Here is an 18887-nt window from a genome sequence, read left to right on the forward strand (position 1 = left end):
ATAATTACACTCATCAACCATACAGCCATAGAGCTTTTAACTACCAGAAATTGATTTTTTAAATGCTTTTAAATGACATGTTGTAAACGTCAATTTAAGATAATACCCACCAAAGCAGAAACCATTCAAAAAATAAAATTTAGCTGGTTGCAAGAAGGCAAATGGCTCCATGGTCTCAAAATCAATAAACCCACTATATTTGAGGTCTAAAACACAGGCAGATTTATTCCACTGCCCTAGATATCTTAATCTTGAGTCACGCTCTAATGAAATAAATCAGGCTTCTTTGCTCATAAATGAAGAGGAACTGGTTTTAATTTTTAAAATTACAACATCTACTAACATATGTATAATGTCCTTGATATCTTGAAACAAAAATGAATCTGAAAATAAAATTTTGTCTTCCTTGCATTTACAAAATGTGAATGTTCTCTTTGTCTTAATAATACAATTTTCCCTCAGCATAACACAATCTTGAGTATGTATTGAATAATTTTTAAGTAAAGTCTAGATGAATAAGAAACAACTTCATAACAGAATGCAGAAGTGAAGTCTATTTCTTCTAAAAAGTGAAATTCTAACTAGTTTTAGTAGTATATTAGCATTCTCATGTGACATTAGTAATATCATTTAATAAAGAGCTCCAGTTCATAATTCATGAAGTACATCTGAAGTAATTGTACCATATGATTAAATAACTCCAGATTAAAATCGTTCACAACATGTCTACTTATATTGTGTCTTAGAAATAAATCATTAATTTTCTGTTTCAGTGGAACTCATATCTTATCATTACACACTGTTACAGCAGGAAGCAGAACAACAGATGAATATATGACTAGCAGTAGGGGACTAGTTGGATATTAATTAGTATAATGGAGCCAATATTAATACTTTGTCTTGCCCTAATCTGACCTGATTAATCATAATGTGTGTATGTGTATGTTTTTAAATTATTTTTGGTTTTGTAGCATCCTGTGCTGAGAATACTGTAGAGTTTTCATTTTTTTTTTTAATATTGCAATATCTCTGAGAGGGACAAATACATACTGCCCTTTCTCTGGCATTCTTTGAAAAAGACTGCTCTTTGATTTGAAAAGGAAAATCATGTTGGCTTAGTTATCCTTGCTCCAGTACTTCAGATACAGACTATCATAGACTAATGACCTACCAGAATCCATCTTCTCCTTCTTTTAAGTGGCAAGTTCCTCCATGTTTACATGGGTTACTGATGCAGGCGTGAATTGGGACATCACAGTCCTGCCCCTGAAGAAGAAGGGGCAAGTAAAGTTGAATGTAAATAAAGTAGTTCTTCGCACATAGAGAAATCACCATAGAATACTAAAGGCGCACCAAGAGAAGTTATATTCTCAAACTGGGACTCTTAAATTGCTTCTACTTACCTTGAAACCATATGGACAGGTGCATCGGTAAAAGTCAACTGGATCACTATTACATGTGCCATCATTTTTACATGGATTTGATAGGCAGGGGTTACATTTAGCTAGAATGTTGACATCCACAGGACCTGAAAATTAATTGAAAAATATGAGCAACTGATGCTCTTCTAGTTTATTTATTATTTGTATGCCTTAACATAATGGTACATTTTATATAAAATTATTATTGGTCACATATCTATACGTGTCTCTCATCCACGACAAGCCAGAAATCAGCATCATCCTATAATGCTGGCCGGGTATGGTGGCTCAAGCCTATAATCCCAGCATTTTGGGAGGCCGAGGTGGGCAGATCACCAGAGGTCAGAAGTTTAAGACCAACCTGGCCAACATAGTGAAACCCCATCTCTACTACAAATACAAAAAATTAGCTAGGCATGGTGGTGGGGGCCTAAAGTCCCAGCTACTTGGGAGGCGGAGTCAGGAGCATCACTTAAACCTGGGTGGCAGATGTTGCAGTGAGCCGAGATCACACCATCGCACTCCAGCCTGGCAATGAATGAAACTCCGACTCAACAAATAAAAATAAAATGCAACAGGAGGCCTTCTCAACTGGATGTACTGTGAGACTCTGAGGTCAGTGTGGCTCTGAGTTAGTATCTGAGGTTAATGGTGCCAGTATCACCAAGTGAGTCCCCTCATGGGCTGACTAGTTGATGTGGATGTGTTTCATGGCCACCGTCTGTATGTACGTCAACCTTCTCCCGCTTCATGGAAATGCATATCGCAGTCCCAGAGAGGACTGTGTGTGTTGTTGTGGGGTGGGGTGAGCAAATTTTATAAATAAGTAGAAACTTATCATTGCCATTAAAAACACAATACAATATACCTGCCCAGGTAACACTGGCTCAGTAGTACAACTTTCAATAGGAGATACAAAACTGGGCCACTTAATGCATATAGAAATAAGCCAAAACCATAAGCTACATTATAATCTCCCTTGTTTTTTTTCAATCAGCTTTTTGGTTCATTTGCACAATATGTGATGGGTAATGATTTGGTATCTTACTCTCTGAGAAGAAAACATCTTTGAAATGATTTCTACTTGCAATCTCGTGTTTGGGACATAGCTTTAAAAAACTTAATCAGCTGTACAATGTCTGGAATAAATGCATATTTAGCCACAGCCATTTTCCTTTGTTTAGACATTTTTATTTGACTAACAATGTGGAAATCGTACTGTCCTTGATAAAATTATGTTCCACCTATGTTACTTTCTGCATTGTGTGTGAGAGCTCACTACACTTTTGGCAACTGTGTCTGACAAGGACACTGACACCTTTATATATAAAACACAAATATTTTTTATTGTAAACATTAATTATATTTCACCAATCTCTCTGTAGTTCTTTAACCTCTTTGGAACAAACAAGTGGCAATAATTCTAACTGCACATTTCATCACATGTAATTTCTAGAAAAGTTATCTGGATAATTACATAGCAGCTCGGCAGCCCCACCATCACTGCTCTAACCTTCTAAGGTACCTTCACCAAAAAGCTATGTAACTTCTACTCACAAAAAATACCTGCATCAAATTATTCTACAGAGTAGAGCCATGTTTGAGTTGTTGGTCTACCAACAGAAACTCATGTATATAAAAGAACATGAGTAAATAGAGAGGCCACAGAGATTCGGTGTATCTCTTCATATCCTTTACCCTGAGAAATACTAGTACATATTCAAGTAATGGTATTGAAATAAAATCCATGAAAATGATAGTGCTCTGTATTGTTTAGTTTTTCTATTGATTAAAAAATTCTTGAAATGTTTCTACAGATAATTTCTGGGTTTGGTTTTTTTTTTAACCATTTGGAAATAGTTGACTGCTCCGAGGATGACTGTACTAAGGGAACGAGTGCTTACTTCTTCTAGTGATGCCTTAGTTGCTAGGAGAGACCACTCCAGTGCTAATGTCCCCTACATATTGTCTTGGTAACAAGAATAACTAAAGGAGTCTCTATATCAAATTACAACTGGGAAACTGCTGGCATTAATTCTGAAGTAAAGTGAGCTCCATAGAAATTTAATTTCTCCCTGCCCTCCCTAATTTATTTATCAATTAAGGGCAGAAAACTTAGCTGTTCAGCACACTGCAGAAATGAATGGTGACAGTTAAGTCAGTTAAATTAGCATAATACCTAACAATAAATGGTTTTGCGTTTGCTAAAGTTGTATACGAGTCAGCTAGAGGAAAGAAAATAGCTAATTGCTAGTGGATCCCTTAACTAGGTTACAGGAAAGAAGAACCTAACTCAGAACAAAGGCGTAGGATGAAGTGGTTAAGAATGTATGCCAGCAAAACAGCAAGTCAGCAAATGCAAGGACTGTAAGCATTCATCTGGCCACATCCCAAGGCCTTGAGAAAAAATGTCTTTTGGCCTGTTACTATGCTTTCAACCTTGTAAGGCTATGGTTTAAATAAAAGGAGTTGAGGGTTGGTAGTTTGTAAGTTCATCCTGTGGAATGTGACATGTTCAGAAAATTATGTTTGAGTAATTAGATGAGAAATTAAGAGATTGTCTTAGGGAAGAAAATGGAATACATCTTGAAGAATTTAATAGAGTATACTGGCAGGATCACTGCCTGGCTGAAGCAGTCCATGTTCATTTTACCACATAGTGGGGATTTATTTAATGAATGTCCACTAGACCATATCTGATTAATAATCACTATCTAATTTCTTTGCGTTTTATTCAAGACCAAATTTGGTTTTCCATAGAGATAATTATGCTGAATTATTTTCATATCTGGAATTTGTTATGGGAGATTGCTGCTTCCTCATATATGTTCAGTTTAGCTTAAAAAAAAAATCAAGAGAACAAGCATTCTCATATACCCAGGACTCTTTCAACAACTTTTTACATCTGCTGAACTGCCATTGCATATGATTTGGGAATATAGCAAAACATTGAGTTTCAACTTCTTCAGGTTGGTAAAATTCATGGTTACCAACTTTACCAATGGTAAAACTAGCTATCATTCCATTTGCTTCTCCCTTCTCATATCCTTTTAAACCTTCCATGATCACTTCTTATTTTTAGCACTTGAGTTTGAGTGAAGGGTAATAAAAAAGATGTTTGTAAGTCAAATAAATTCCACATTGCAACATCCTCTGATATCTCTAAAGGTCTATAAATGATATAAATTGTTTTCCTTTTCTATGTAGCTTATAATTCCCCTTAACTAAAAATCCCTTTTAGAATGTGATTTTTATATCTACCTGGTTTATCTAAATCTGCTTATTTCTGTAGTCTAATCTCTTGAAATGGTATTCCTTGCATTTGGCTCTCCTCCCACTCATCTTCCTGTCCATATTTTGCCCTTCTAAGTTCATCTTATGTCTTCTATTTGCAACCAACTTGTGATTCATTTTGTAACCACTACACTTTCTCAGGGCTCCTCTCCTGCAATCTTCTTATGCAAGGAAAATGACAACTTTAATCTGTTTATACAAAAAGGAGATGACATCAGAGCTAAAGAGAGATGCCAAATAAAGTCATCCTAAAATGAGGGAAGAGTTAAGCACACCTCTCCACAAGCAAACCAACACTTGGCAGAATTTTGCACACTTGATTAGACCTAGGTGAAAAGATGGTGTCCATAATATGTAGCAATCTTGGGCACAGAATCTGAAATCCATCAACCCAAGTTAAACCCAGATTCTCTACTTAAGTGTGTGGCATTAAAATTATGGCAGCCTTTCCAATAGGGTGTATTAAGCATTAAGTGAGATGTCAATGAATGTCAAGCAGGGAACCCAGTGAGATAAGCACAAAGTCACAGCAAGTGGTAACACTCTGTCTTAGATGTCCAGAGAGTTGGAGTACGTAGGGGGAACAAAAAGTGTTTTACTTCAAAGGAGAAAAGCAGTCATTTTCTTGTTTGTCCCAATTTCAACATAGACAAAGGCAAATTAGATCTTGCCATTTATCTATTCATTGCAGACTCCCTAAGAACCTTCTATATATGCTAGGAGCTGCTCAAATCTGGAGAAACTATAGGGACTATTACAAAACCCATGGGACACAGAAGTGGGCACTGGGTATAACACTGAGAGTTAATGGCTTTATGCTGTCACAGAATGAAATTGTGATTTGCAAATTAGCACAAGCAGCAGAAATAATAGTACACCTTTAAGAAACAGAAGAGGTTCTTTTTGTTCTTTCATTGCTGCTCAGTAAAGAACTGTGATCTTTAAGCTTTTCTCCTTTCAAAAGCTAACTAGTTCCAAGAAACATTAACATATTGTTAACAAATTAGCCTTCATGAGATGTGTGCCATGGAGGGGAAAGGAAATGTAGCTTCAGGGATAAAGATCTTTACTAATGTCACTGAAATGAAGGAGAACAGTATAGGCAAACTGGATTGATTTAAGATTTTGTCTTGATTAAGAGCACTATAGTGTTAGCTGTATGGGTGGAGGGAGCTATATGGGTGGTTAGCTTAATAATTCAAAGCGGAGGAGGACTCATGATGGCGCTGTGAGAACAACCCAGGATTGGAGCTCTCGTTGAATCCGCAAACGGTGAGTCTGAGCTGCATTTCAGACTGATCTTTGTTGCCCACAGAACGGGGAAACTCCCAAGTATAAAAAAGACACGGGACGCCAGGCAGTAGGTCTGCCTGGCGAAGCCGGCAGCCAGGGCGGCGGCGGCCAGCCCTACCCAGCAATCCCCACAGGGCGCGCTTGTCCGGGTGCCCTGTTGAACCGGCAACCTGAGTCTTGAGAGGGCTGGACTTGAGACTGAATGAGACTTGGACAGTAGGCCAGCCCAGGGGATTGCAGGGACAGATCGTTTGGGATACCCAGTGGGACGAACAAAACCGCGATTTCAAACTATCCCAAGCAGACGGTCCGAGACGCTCTGTGGGGGAGGGGCGTCCACCACTACCGAGGCAACCCGCCCCAACCGAGATACACGCCCACTGCTGACGCAGCCAGCCGTTGCCGAGGCAACCCGTCCCTACTGAGATACACGCCCACTGCTGACGCAGCCTGCCGTTGCTGAGGCAACACGCTACAATGAAGAGACTCCACCCCAGGGCGTGGCGGAGACCACAGCAGAGCCTGCAGGAACAGGGCGAATCACACAACAGCAGGGCGGAGTCTTGGCAGCCAAACAGTGGCTAGTCTACCTTCTAGCTGGGCAGGACACCTAATCAGACATCGAAAAATAAAGCCCGAACCCCCCAACACAGAGCATTTGAGAAAAAAAGGGTTTTTTTTTAATGAGCTCTGTTGCAGCAGAATCAAACATAGCAGCCTAACAGCCCTGAATGAACAACAGAGCTCACAGCTCAGCAATTGAGCTCCAAAAAAGTACACAGACTGTCTCCTCAAGCAGCTCCCTGACCCCTCTATATCCAAAAGACTGACATTTGGCAGGCATCATCCAGGGCAAAGATAGCAGAAAAAGAAATGGGTAGCATCCCTCACTGTGCCACAGCTGCTAGAGGTGCACACCAGACAAGCAGGGCCTGGAGTGGACCTCAGCAGTCATACAGCGAAGGGGCTAGGCTGGTAGAAGAAACACCAAGTAACAGAAATACTTCATCATCAACAATGTGGGTGTCCACTCAGAGACCCAATCGAAAAGTCAGCAACTACGCAGACGACAAGCAGATAAACTCACAAAGATGGTAAGAAACCAGCGAAAAAAGGAGGAAAACACCCGAAACCAGAACACCTCGCCTCCTAGAAAGGACCAAAACTCCTCACCAGCAAGGGAGCAAAGCTGGACGGAGAATGACTGTGACGAAATGAAGGAATTAGACTTCAGAAGGTGGATAATGAGAAACTTTTGTGAGTTAAAAGAACATGTATTAAATCAATGCAAAGAAACTAAGGAACTTAAAAAAAATATGAGGAAATGATAACAAGAATGGATAACTTAGAGAGGAATATGAATGAATTAAAGGAGCTGAAAAACACAATACAAGAACTTCGCGAAGCATGCACAAGTTTCAATAGCGGAATTGACCAAGCAGAAGAAAGAATATCTGAAGTCGAAGACCGACTCAATGAAATAAAACGAGAAACCAAGATTAGAGAAAAAAGCGCAAAAAGGAATGAACAAAGTCTCCAAGAAATGTGGGACTATGTGAAAAGACCTAATCTACGTTTGATAGGTGTACCAGAAGGGGACGAAGAGAATGAATCCAAGCTGGAAAATACTCTTCAGGACATCATCCAGGAAAACTTCCCCAACCTAGCAAGACAGGCCAACACTCAAATGCAGGAAATACAGAGAACACCACAAAGATATTCTGCAAGAAGAGCAACCCCAAGGCACATAATCGTCAGATTCAACAAGGTTGAAATAAAGGAGAAAATACTAAGGGCAGCCAGAGAGAAAGGTCAAGTTACCCACAAAGGGAAGCCCATCAGACTCACAGCAGATCTCTCGGCAGAAACACTACAAGCCAGAAGAGAGTGGGGGCCAATATTCAACATTCTTAAAGAAAAGAACTTTCAACCCAGAATTTCATATCCAGCAAAACTGAGCTTCAGAAGTGAAGGAAATATAAAATCCTTTGCGAACAAGCAAGTACTCAGAGATTTTGTCACCACCAGGCCTGCTTTACAAGAGCTCCTAAAAGAGGCACTACACATAGAAAGGAACAACCAGTACCAGCCATTCCAAAATCACACTAAAAGTTAAAGAGCATCAACATAATGAAGAATCTACAACAACTAACAGGCAAAACAGCCACTTAGCATCAAAATGGCAGTATCAAATTCACACATAACAATATTAACCCTAAATGTAAATGGACTAAATGCACCAATCAAAAGACACAGACTGGCAAATTGGATAAAAATCCAAAACGCATCAGTGTGCTGTATCCAGGAAACCCATCTCAGATGCAAGGATACACAAAGGCTCAAAATAAAGGGATGGAGGAAGATTTACCAAGCAAATGGAGAGCAAAAAAAAGCAGAAGTTGCAATACTCGTCTCTGATAAAACAGATTTTAAAGCAACAAAGATCAAAAGAGACAAAGAAGGCCATTACATACTGGTAAAAGGATCGATAAAACAAGAAGAGCTAACGATCCTAAACATATATGGACCCAATGCAGGAGCACCCAGATACATAAGGCAAGTTCTTAATGACTTACAAAGAGACTTAGACTCCCACCCAATAATAGTGGGAGACTTTAACACTCCACTGTCAATATTAGACAGATCAACCAGACAGAAAATCAACAAGGATATCCAGGGCTTGAACTCAGACCTGGAGCAAGCAAACCTGATAGACATTTACAGAACTCTCCACCCCAAATCCACAGAATATACATTCTTCTCAGCACCACATCACACCTACTCAAAAATTGACCACATAATTGGAAGTAAAGCACTGCTCAACAAATGCAAAACAACTGAAATCATAACAAACAGCCTCTCAGACCATAGTGCAATCAAGTTAGAACTCAGAATTCAGAAACAGACCCAGAACCGCACAGCTTCATGGAAACTGAACAACTGGCTCTTGAATGTGGACTGGGTAAACAATGAAATGAAGTCAGAAATAAAGAAGTTCTTCGAAACCAATGAGAACGAAGACACAACATGCCAGAACCTCTGGGACACATTTAAAGCAGTCTCTAGAGGAAAGTATATAGCAATAAGTGCCCATATGAGGAGAATGGAGAGATCCAAAATTGACACCCTATCGTCAAAATTGAAAGAGCTAGAGGAGCAAGATCAACAAAACTCAAAACCCAGCAAAGACAAGAAATAACTAAGATCAGAGCTGAACTGAAGGAGATTGAGATACGAAAAACCCTTCAAAAAATCAATAAATCCAAGAGCTGGTTTTTTGAAAAGATCAACAAAATAGACAGACCACTAGCCAGATTGATTAAAAAGAAAAGAGAGAACAACCAAATAGATGCAATAAAAAATGATAAAGGGGAAATCACCACAGATTCCACAGAAATTCAAACCATCATCAGAGAATATTACAAACAACTCTATGCACACAAACTAGTAAACCTGGAAGAAATGGATAAATTCCTGGACTCCTGTGTCCTCCCAAGCCTAAACCAGGAGGAAGCTGAAACTATGAATAGACCAATAACAAGGTCAGAAGTCGAGGCAGCAATTAAGAGCCTACCACACAAAAAAAGCCCAGGTCCTGACGGGTTCACAGCCGAATTCTACCAGACACACAAAGAGGAGCTAGTACCATTCCTTCTAAAACTATTTCAAACAATCCAAAAAGAGGGAATACTTCCCAAATCATTTTACGAGACCAACATCATCCTGATACCAAAACCCGGCAGAGACCCAACAAGAAAAGAAAACTTCAGGCTAATATCCATGATGAACATAGACGCAAAAATCTTCAATAAAATATTGGCAAGCTGAATGCAACAGCAAATCAAAAAACTTATTCACCATGATCAAGTAGGATTCATCCCGGGGATGCAAGGCTGGTTCAACATACGCAAGTCTATAAACGTAATTCACCACATAAACAGAACCAAAAACAAAAACCACATGATTATCTCAATTGATGCAGAGAAGGCATTTGACAAAATCCAACAGCCCTTTATGCTAAAAACCCTCAATAAACTCGGTATCGATGGAACGTATCTCAAAGTAATAAAAGCTATTTATGACAAACCAACAGCCAATATCATACTGAATGGGCAAAAACTGGAAGCATTCCCTTTGAAATCTGGCACTAGACAAGGATGCCCTCTTTCACCACTCCTATTCAACATAGATCTGGAAGTTCTAGCCAGAGCAATCAGGCAAGAAAAAGAAATAAAGGGTATTCAAATAGGAAAGGTGGAAGCCAAATTGTCTCTATTTGCAGACGACATGATAGTATACCTAGAAGACCCCATTGCCTCAGCCCAAAAACTCCTGAAACTGATAAGCAACTTCAGCAAAGTCTCCGGATATAAAATCAATGTGCAAAAATCACAAGCATTCGTCTACACCAATAACAGACTTAAAGAAAGCCAAATCAAGAACGAACTGCCATTCACAATTGCTACAAAAAGAATAAAATACCTTGGAATACAACTCACAAGGAACATAAGGGACCTCTTCAAAGAGAACTACAAACCACTGCTCAACGAAATCAGAGAGGACACAAACAGATGGAGAAACATTCCATGTTCATGGTTAGGAAGAATTAATATCGTGAAAATGGCTATACTTCCCAAAGTAATTTACAGAATCAACGCTATCCCCATTAAGCTACCATGGACTTTCTTCACAGAACTGGAAAAAACCACCATGAACTTCATATGGAACCAAAAGAGAGCCCGCATAGCCAAGTCAATTCTAAGCAAAAAGAACACAGTGGGGGGCATCACACTACCAGATTTCAAACTATACTACAAGGCTACTGTAATCAAAACAGCATGGTACTGGTACCAAAACAGAGATATAGACCAATGGAACAAAACAGAGGCACCGGAGGCAACACAACATATCTACAACTATACAATCTTTGATAAACCTGACAAAAACAAGCAAGGGGGAAAAGGATTCCCTGTTTAACAAATGGTGTTGGGAAAACTGGCTAGCCATGTGCAGAAAGCAGAAACTGGACCCCTTCCTGACACCTTACACTAAAATTAACTCCAGATGGATTAAAGACTTAAACATAAGACCTGGCACCATAAAAACCCTAGAAGGAAATCTAGGCAAAACTATCCAGGACATAGGAGTAGGCAAGGACTTCATGAACAAAACACCAAAAGCATTGGCAACAAAAGCCAAAATAGACAAATGGGACCTAATGAAACTCCACAGCTTCTGCATGGCAAAAGAAACCATCACTAGAGTGGATCGGCAACCAACAGAATGGGAAAAAATTTTCGCAGTTTACCCATCTGACAAAGGGCTGATATCCAGAATTTACAAAGAACTCAAACGGATTTACAGGAAAAAAACAAACAAGCCCATTCAAAAGTGGGCAAAGGATATGAACAGACACTTTACGAAAGAAGACATATATGAGGCCAACAATCATATGAAAAAATGCTCATCGTCACTGGTCATCAGAGAGATGCAAATCAAAACCACATTGAGATACCATCTCACGCCAGTTAGAATGGCGATCATTAAAAAATCTGGAGACAACAGATGCTGGAGAGGATGTGGAGAAAAAGGAACACTTTTACACTGTTGGTGCGAGTGTAAATTAGTTCAACCATTGTGGAAGACAGTGTGGCGATTCCTCAAGGCCTTAGAAATAGAAATTCCATTTGACCCAGTAATCCCATTACTGGGTATATATCCAAAGGACTATAAATCGTTCTACTATAAGGACACATGTACACGAATGTTCACTGCAGCACTGTTTACAATAGCAAAGACCTGGAATCAACCCAAATGCCCATTGATAATAGACTGGATTGGAAAAATGTGGCACATATACACCATGGAATATTATGCAGCAATCAGAAATGACGAGTTCGTGTCGTTTGTAGGGACATGGATGAATCTGGAGAACGTCATCCTCAGCAAACTGACACAAGAACAGAAAATGAAACACTGCATATTCTCACTCATAGGCGGGTGATGAAAAATGAGAACACATGGACACAGAAAGGAGAGTACTAAACACTGGGGTCTACTGAGGGGAAAAGGGGAGGGCCAGTGGGAGGGGGAGGTGGGGAGGGATAGCCTGGGGAGAAATGCCAAATGTGGGTGAAGGGGAGAAGGAAAGAAAAGCACACTGCCATGTGTGTTCCTACGCAACTGTCTTACATGCTCTGCTCATATACCCTAAAACCTAAAATCCAATAAAAAATTAAAAAAAAAATAATTCAAAGCAAAAATGAGAAGAGTTTGGTTAACAATCTGTCTCTGTCAGTTACTTTAATCTTTGAAGGAAGAGCTGTCGGACCTCAAATCCATTAGAGCTTGCAGGCAGACTTGCTTACTTGACTCAAATCACTAGTTATGCACCTGGCACCACTATTGTTACCCACTGAGTACTGTATCTCACTTTGATTTATTACCAAAAGCTCCAGACAAAAACTTCCCGCTATATTCTAGAATCTGCCTTCATTTTGGAATCCTTTGGAAACATGAGTCAAATAAAATCCTGTAGCACTGCCCTTGTATCAAGCCAGAAGTACATCAAAGGAAACTCAGGGAAGTATGTCAGGGATATTTGATGTTGGGTATAATTAACCAAAAGGAGATTTTGATTTAAAACCAATGCTTTTATGCTCCATTTGCAATTAAATTATGGCATTTCTCAAGTATTATTAATATCAAATGCATATTTGTTAACAACATTCCATCATGACATCACTCATTTATCAATATTTATTGAGCATATATATTATGCCAGGCACTAGGCCAGGTTTTAAGAGACCAAAGACAAGTGAAATGCCTGAGTTTCTGAAAAACTTACAGTTCAGCAGTAAAGACATACATGTATCAATTAGAGAACGAATGCAGGGAATGAGAATGCATATCTTAGAATATGCGTTTTAAGTTTCTGTGAGCCATAAAGGGAGAAGAATCCACTAAGTGAATGGAAATATGAGTTTGAAGTTCTTAAGAAAAGCCATGGCTAGAGATTTAAAGGCATGGATTGAAATCAATTGAGAATTTAATAGGGCTAAAGAGAGAACGCCACACGTCTACATGAAAAAGTGGGTGAAAAAACAAAAGGAATGATGACGCCAAGGGAATGTAGAGGAAGGAGCAATGGCCACCAGTGTCGAACATGTAAGAGAGCAAAGAAAGATAACTTAAAAAAAAGCCACTGAAATTGGCAAGATGGAGGACACTGGTGTCCTAGTTTCAGTGGAGGGGTGGAGACAATCTCCAGATGATGGGAGTTAAATTCTGTAAATTTGCATTGCAAAAATGGTCAACTAAAAACACAAAGACCAAATTACTAATCCTCTTGGATTACCAGGCTTGGCTATTTGCAACACCTCGATGTGACTTTGGGCCACTAAATGAACTTCTTGAGTCAAAATTAAATGGAAGAGACAATAATTATTTTACAAAACCTTTTCATCAGAGAGAATATGGATGTAAAACATGTAAGAACAAAGTTTTAATTGTTAGTTCTCTTTATCTACTAAAATAAATCTCTGTTAAGTTTTTCCCAGTGTTTTAAGTTTTAAAAAGTATAAAAAGAGCCCCTACTTTGTTTAAATGGCACTTTTAACAGATTACCACATCCAAACCTGAATGTTCTCTTTAGCCAATGAGCAAACCCAAATCCCCCAAATCTAAGGCAATTCCCTAGATATAACTATGTACTAGTAATATTAAATCTGAAAATGTAAAAATGTAGAAAAGATTGGACCAAGTTCTCAATAATGCTTCAAAATTGATCTAACTTGTGAATTTTTCATCCCTCTAGTTTGGGCTGAATTATTTAATCACCGTCATACGTAATTAAATGACTAAGGACAATATCAATAATTTTGAGACACAGAACAAAAGCTCTCAATCAAGCTTATCAAAAACTGATTCAAAATGGTAAATATCGATCTTGCTAAGAGAAACAATAATATTACAATGTTATCACTGAGAGTTGTGAAATTTTTTATAGGAATCCAGAATTTAGAGGATTCCTAACATATAAAATTAGAGAAAGAGATCAACCATGTGCTAAATGTTGATTATCTTGGGATATGTCAAGGTCTCAGGTTTCTTTGACCCTTCGGCGGGCCTTTACAAATGAAGTAATGAAGTCTGTTCAGCACCATATCCCGGCCTTTCTTTTGAGCTCATGGCTACCAGACCTCTGCCCATTTGGACATCCTCCCATCTTTGTGTTATATTCCATTTGGTTCACAAGAAGAATTTCCTGTTGGCCTCTTGGACCTGACAGTATCAGTTTACAATTCCATAGTCATTTGGTAAGGATGTATTATTAGCACCTTACACATATTTCTATAACCAGACTTCCATACCAATGTTTAGAATTATCTATAAGTATCTATCAGTAGAATATCAGTTTCATGAGGACAGAGATTTTACTCTGAATTGTTTATTGTTTTTTCTTACCACCTAGAAACAGTGCCTTGTACATTGTAGGAACTTGAATAAAATTTGTTTAATAAATGAAGAAATACATTATTCCTTTCCATTAGACTGTTCACTCTTTAGCACATGTAAGTGTTTAATAAATGTCTTTCAAGTAAAAACAATAACAATTTAGTTGCCTCTATAGCCAAAATTTCCTGAACAAAGAGAAATGAAGGGAATATTGGAAATTAACAATGTTCCACTTTCCACACTGACTTTCTCAGTGAATATCTGGAGAGGACAAAACCTGTTTCATTGCAGACTGCTTAATCACCCTAACGTCATCTCATATTTAAAAGATGAGGACAGGACATTTGGGTTGTAAAGACAAGTCGTGGCCATCTGCTTCCCACTCAGGAATGCTCTACTTGAGTATTAATTAAATATGATCTGATAATCAATTTCTTTCTGTTCATTTATTTCTATTATGCATCAAAATGATGAGAGTTTACCGTAAAGAACATACTTTTTTTTCTATATTAAAATAATTAGTGACTCAAAATAACAGCATGGCATGGCATCTTCTAGCAGAAAAATATCACTTAAGTTATATTTAAATATAGCTATGTAAACATGTATTCAATTAAAAATATTCATCTTCCTGCTATATTTTGAAACTAAACACTGACAAACCTCAATATTGGGAGTTGGTACTTACATAATTTTTATGAAAAAATACATTAGACTGGCATAACTGGAGGGAAAGTTAAAATATGTAAACTTGAATCATAAAATATTACAAAAAACATTATTTTGTTGCTTTAAAACTCATAAAGCATATATGCTTAACAGTATAGTACTCAGTGGATTTCCTTAAATGAATTATTTTAATTAATAGATTAAAATATTTGGCATTCTACCAATCCATTTTCATAAGCAAATATTTCTAGTAAAGCTTTTGAAGTAGTTCAGAATTTTCATTTTCTAAGTATGTTTCAATAATAGGGTAAAAGTCTTATTTACACCGCAAATTTATTTTGAAAATACTAAACACTAGGGTCTATTGGGGGGAAAGGGGGAGGGCCAGCGGAGGGGGGAGCTGGGGAGGGATAGCCTGGGGAAGAATGACAAATGTGGGTGAAGGGGAGAAAGGAAGGAAGACACACTGCCATGTGTGTACCTATGCAACTGTCTTGCACGTTCTGCACATGTACCCCAAAACCTAAAATGCAATAAAAAATTAAAAAAAGAAAATACATTTATTGAAAACTATAAAATAAACTTTAGCAGTAAGCTTTGGAATCAAAATAAAGGTTCAAATTCTGACTCCACTCAGCAGATGAGTGATTTTTAAAAATTGCTGAATAACTCTAAAACACAGTATTTTCAGATCTCAAATGGGGAAATGATAGGATTCACAATAGGAATCGTAGAAAGATTAAGAGATAAAACCGATGTGAAGTACCTGGCATTAGGTAAACTACTCAGTAGAACTTCGCTATCATTCTTATCATTATTCGTAGCAGTAGAAGTGTTGGCAAAGATCCAATCTAAATTGTCATTAAACCTTGAACTAGCAGAGTCTTCATTAATAGGACAATGAAACTTCAAAATAGTTTGACAAATGCAATCTATTGATCTGATAGTTTAGTGAATATTTAACTGAACTTCCACAGTTGAACTGATAAATTTAGGGCTTTACATCATCTTACAATTAACGAGTTTCAGCTCAACTGTTTTTGGTGGCCTGGAACAGTTCCAGAAGTTTCCTACAGTGCAAGCTCCGCTCCCATAGTTCTGCCCACTTGTAGTGCTATACTCACACTTGTTTGCTTGTCCACTTATGCCATTAAATCTTTCATAGCCATCCTTCTTTTACACAAATTATTCCTGAGTTCTTATAGCAACTACACTCTCCACTATGGTAGCCACTAGCCATGCATGTATATTTAAGTTTAAATGTAAATAAAATAAAAATTAGTTTTCTCAATTGCATTAGCCATATTGCAAGTGCTCAATAATCCTATGTAGCTAGTGGCTACCATATTGAATGGCACAGATTTGGAACATTTCTATCATTGCAGAAAATTGCATCGGACAGTGCTGAAAAGAGCTAATTTTCCCTCAAACATATTTCCATTCATGCTGCATCAAGGACATTAAATTTTGTAGCCATTCAATAAAAAAAAGCTCAAGTTAGTCAGATAATTAGTGAGTTACACAAAAATGTATGTACATATGAAGATATGTACAGGCAGACCTCAGAGATATTGTGGGATTTGTTCCAGACTACTGCAATAAAGTGAATATTGCAATAAAGACAGTCAAACAAAGTTTTTGGTTTGCCAGTGCATATAAAAGTTATTTTTAACTATACTGTTATATATTAAGTGTGTCTTAAAATGTACATACCTTAATTATCAAATATGTTATTGCTGAAAAAATGTGAATAATATCTGAGCCTTCAGTGAGTTGTAATCTTTTTGCTAGTCAAGGGTCTTGCCTTGGAGTTACTGGCTGCTGACACTGATCAGGGTGATTGTTGCTGAAGGCTGGGGTGGCTGTAACAATTTTTTAAAATAACACAACAATGAAGTTTGCTGCCCTGATTGACTCTTCCTTTCACCCAATATTTCTCTGTGGTACTTGATGCTGTTTGATAGCCTTTTATCCACAGTAGAACATTTTTCAAAATTGAAGTCAATTCTCTCAAATTCTGCCAGTGTGTTATCAGATAAGTTTACATAATATTCTAAATCCTTTGTGTCTATTTCAACAACGTTCACAGCATCTTCGCCAGGAGTGGACTGCATCTTAACAAACCGTTTTCTTTGCTCATCCACAAGAAGCATCTCCTTACTCACTGAAGCATGCGATTGCAGCAATTCGGTCACATCTTCAGGCTCCACTTCTAATTCTAATCTCTTGCTGTTTCTACCACATCATAGTTACCTACTCTATTGAAGTTTTTCAGCTCTTCAAAGTCATCTATGCAGATTGGAATCAACGTCTTCCAAACTCCTGTTAATATTGATATTTTGCCCTCCTCCCATAAATCACAAGTGTTCTTAATGGCATCTGGAATGGTGAATCTTTTCCAGAATGACTTAAATTTACTATGTCCAAATCCATCAGAAGAACCACTATATACAGCTGCTCTAGCCTTATGAAGTGTATTTCTGAAATAATAAGACTTGAAAATCAAAACCCCTCCTTGATCCATGGGCTGCAGAATGGATACTGCAGCAGCAGGCATATAAACATTATTCTCCTTGGGTATTTCCAGCAGAGCTCTTGGGTGACTAGGTGCGTTGTGAAGAAGCAGTAATATTTTGAAAGAAATCATTCTGAGCAATAGGTCTCAATAGTGGGCTTAAATTTAGGAAACCATGTGTAAACAGATGTGCTGTCATCCAGGGCTCTGTTGTTCCATTTACGGAGCATAAGCAGAGTAGATTTACCATAATTCTCAAGGGCTCTAGGATTTTCAAAATGGTAAGTGCTCAAGCACTGGCTTCAACTTAAAGTCACCAGCTGCCTTAACCCCTAACAAGAGAGTTAGCCTGTCCTCTGAAACTCTGAAGCCAGGCACTGACTTCTCTCTGGCTATGAAAGTCCTAGATGACATCTGCTTCCAATAAAGTCTGTTTCATCTACATTGAAAATCTGTTGTTTAATGTCACCACCTTCATCAATTATCTTAGATCTTCTGGGTAACTTGCTGTAGCTTCTACATCAGTACTTGCAGCTTCACCTTGCACTTTTATGTGACAGAGAAGGCTTGTTTCCTTACACCTCACGAATCAACCTCAGCTAGCTTCCAACTTTTCTCCTGCAGCTTCCTAACCTCTCTGAGCCTTCACAGAAATAAAAAGAGTTGGGGCCTTACTCTAGATTAGGGTTTTGTTTAAGGGAATGCTATGGCCGGTTTGATTTTCTATTTGGATCACTAACACTTTCTTCATATCAGCAATAAGGCTGTTTCATTTTCTTATTATTGGTGTGTTTGCGGGAGTACCACGTTTAATTTCCTTCAAGAACTTTTGCTTGTATTCACAACTTGGCTAACTGTTGGGCACCAGAGGCTTAGCTTCTGACCTATCTAGACTTTCAACATGGCCTTCCTCATTACATTTTCTGTTGTTGTTGTTGTTAACTATTTCTAGCTTTCGATTTAAAGTGAGAGATATGAGACTCTTCCTTTCACTTGAACACTTAGAAGCCATTGTAGTTTTATGATTGGCCTATTTTCAATATTGTTGGGTCTCAGAGAATTGGGATTCCCAAGGTAGGTGGGGGGGAGAGACAGAGAGAGAGAGAGAGAGAGAGAGAGAGAGAGAGAGAGAGAGAGAGAGAGAGAGAGAGAGAGAGAGGAGAGAGAGAGAGGACTTATCTTGAATTTCTGAGAACATTTAACAAATTAATGTAAACTGTGATGCTCTAAGTGGAATA

The 18887-nt window shown here is 38.2% G+C and overlaps 1 protein-coding gene across 5 annotated transcripts in view; it reads right to left on the reverse strand.

Annotated features, from left to right (window-relative positions):
* The window catches only part of SLIT2 (slit guidance ligand 2), a 388661-nt gene that overhangs the window by 52927 nt on the left and 316847 nt on the right, over positions 1-18887 (reverse strand). For all 5 annotated transcript variants that reach the window (XM_035293962.3, XM_078367432.1, XM_035293960.3 and 2 more), the window contains 2 exons: positions 1404-1528; positions 1172-1266 (listed from right to left, as the gene is read on the reverse strand). In XM_035293962.3, coding sequence (XP_035149853.1) covers positions 1172-1266; positions 1404-1528 — 220 coding nt within the window. The remainder of the gene's footprint in view (positions 1-1171; positions 1267-1403; positions 1529-18887) is intronic.

Source organism: Callithrix jacchus, chromosome 3 (genome assembly GCF_049354715.1).
Source record: "Callithrix jacchus isolate 240 chromosome 3, calJac240_pri, whole genome shotgun sequence".
Classification (NCBI taxonomy): Eukaryota; Metazoa; Chordata; class Mammalia; order Primates; family Cebidae; genus Callithrix; species Callithrix jacchus.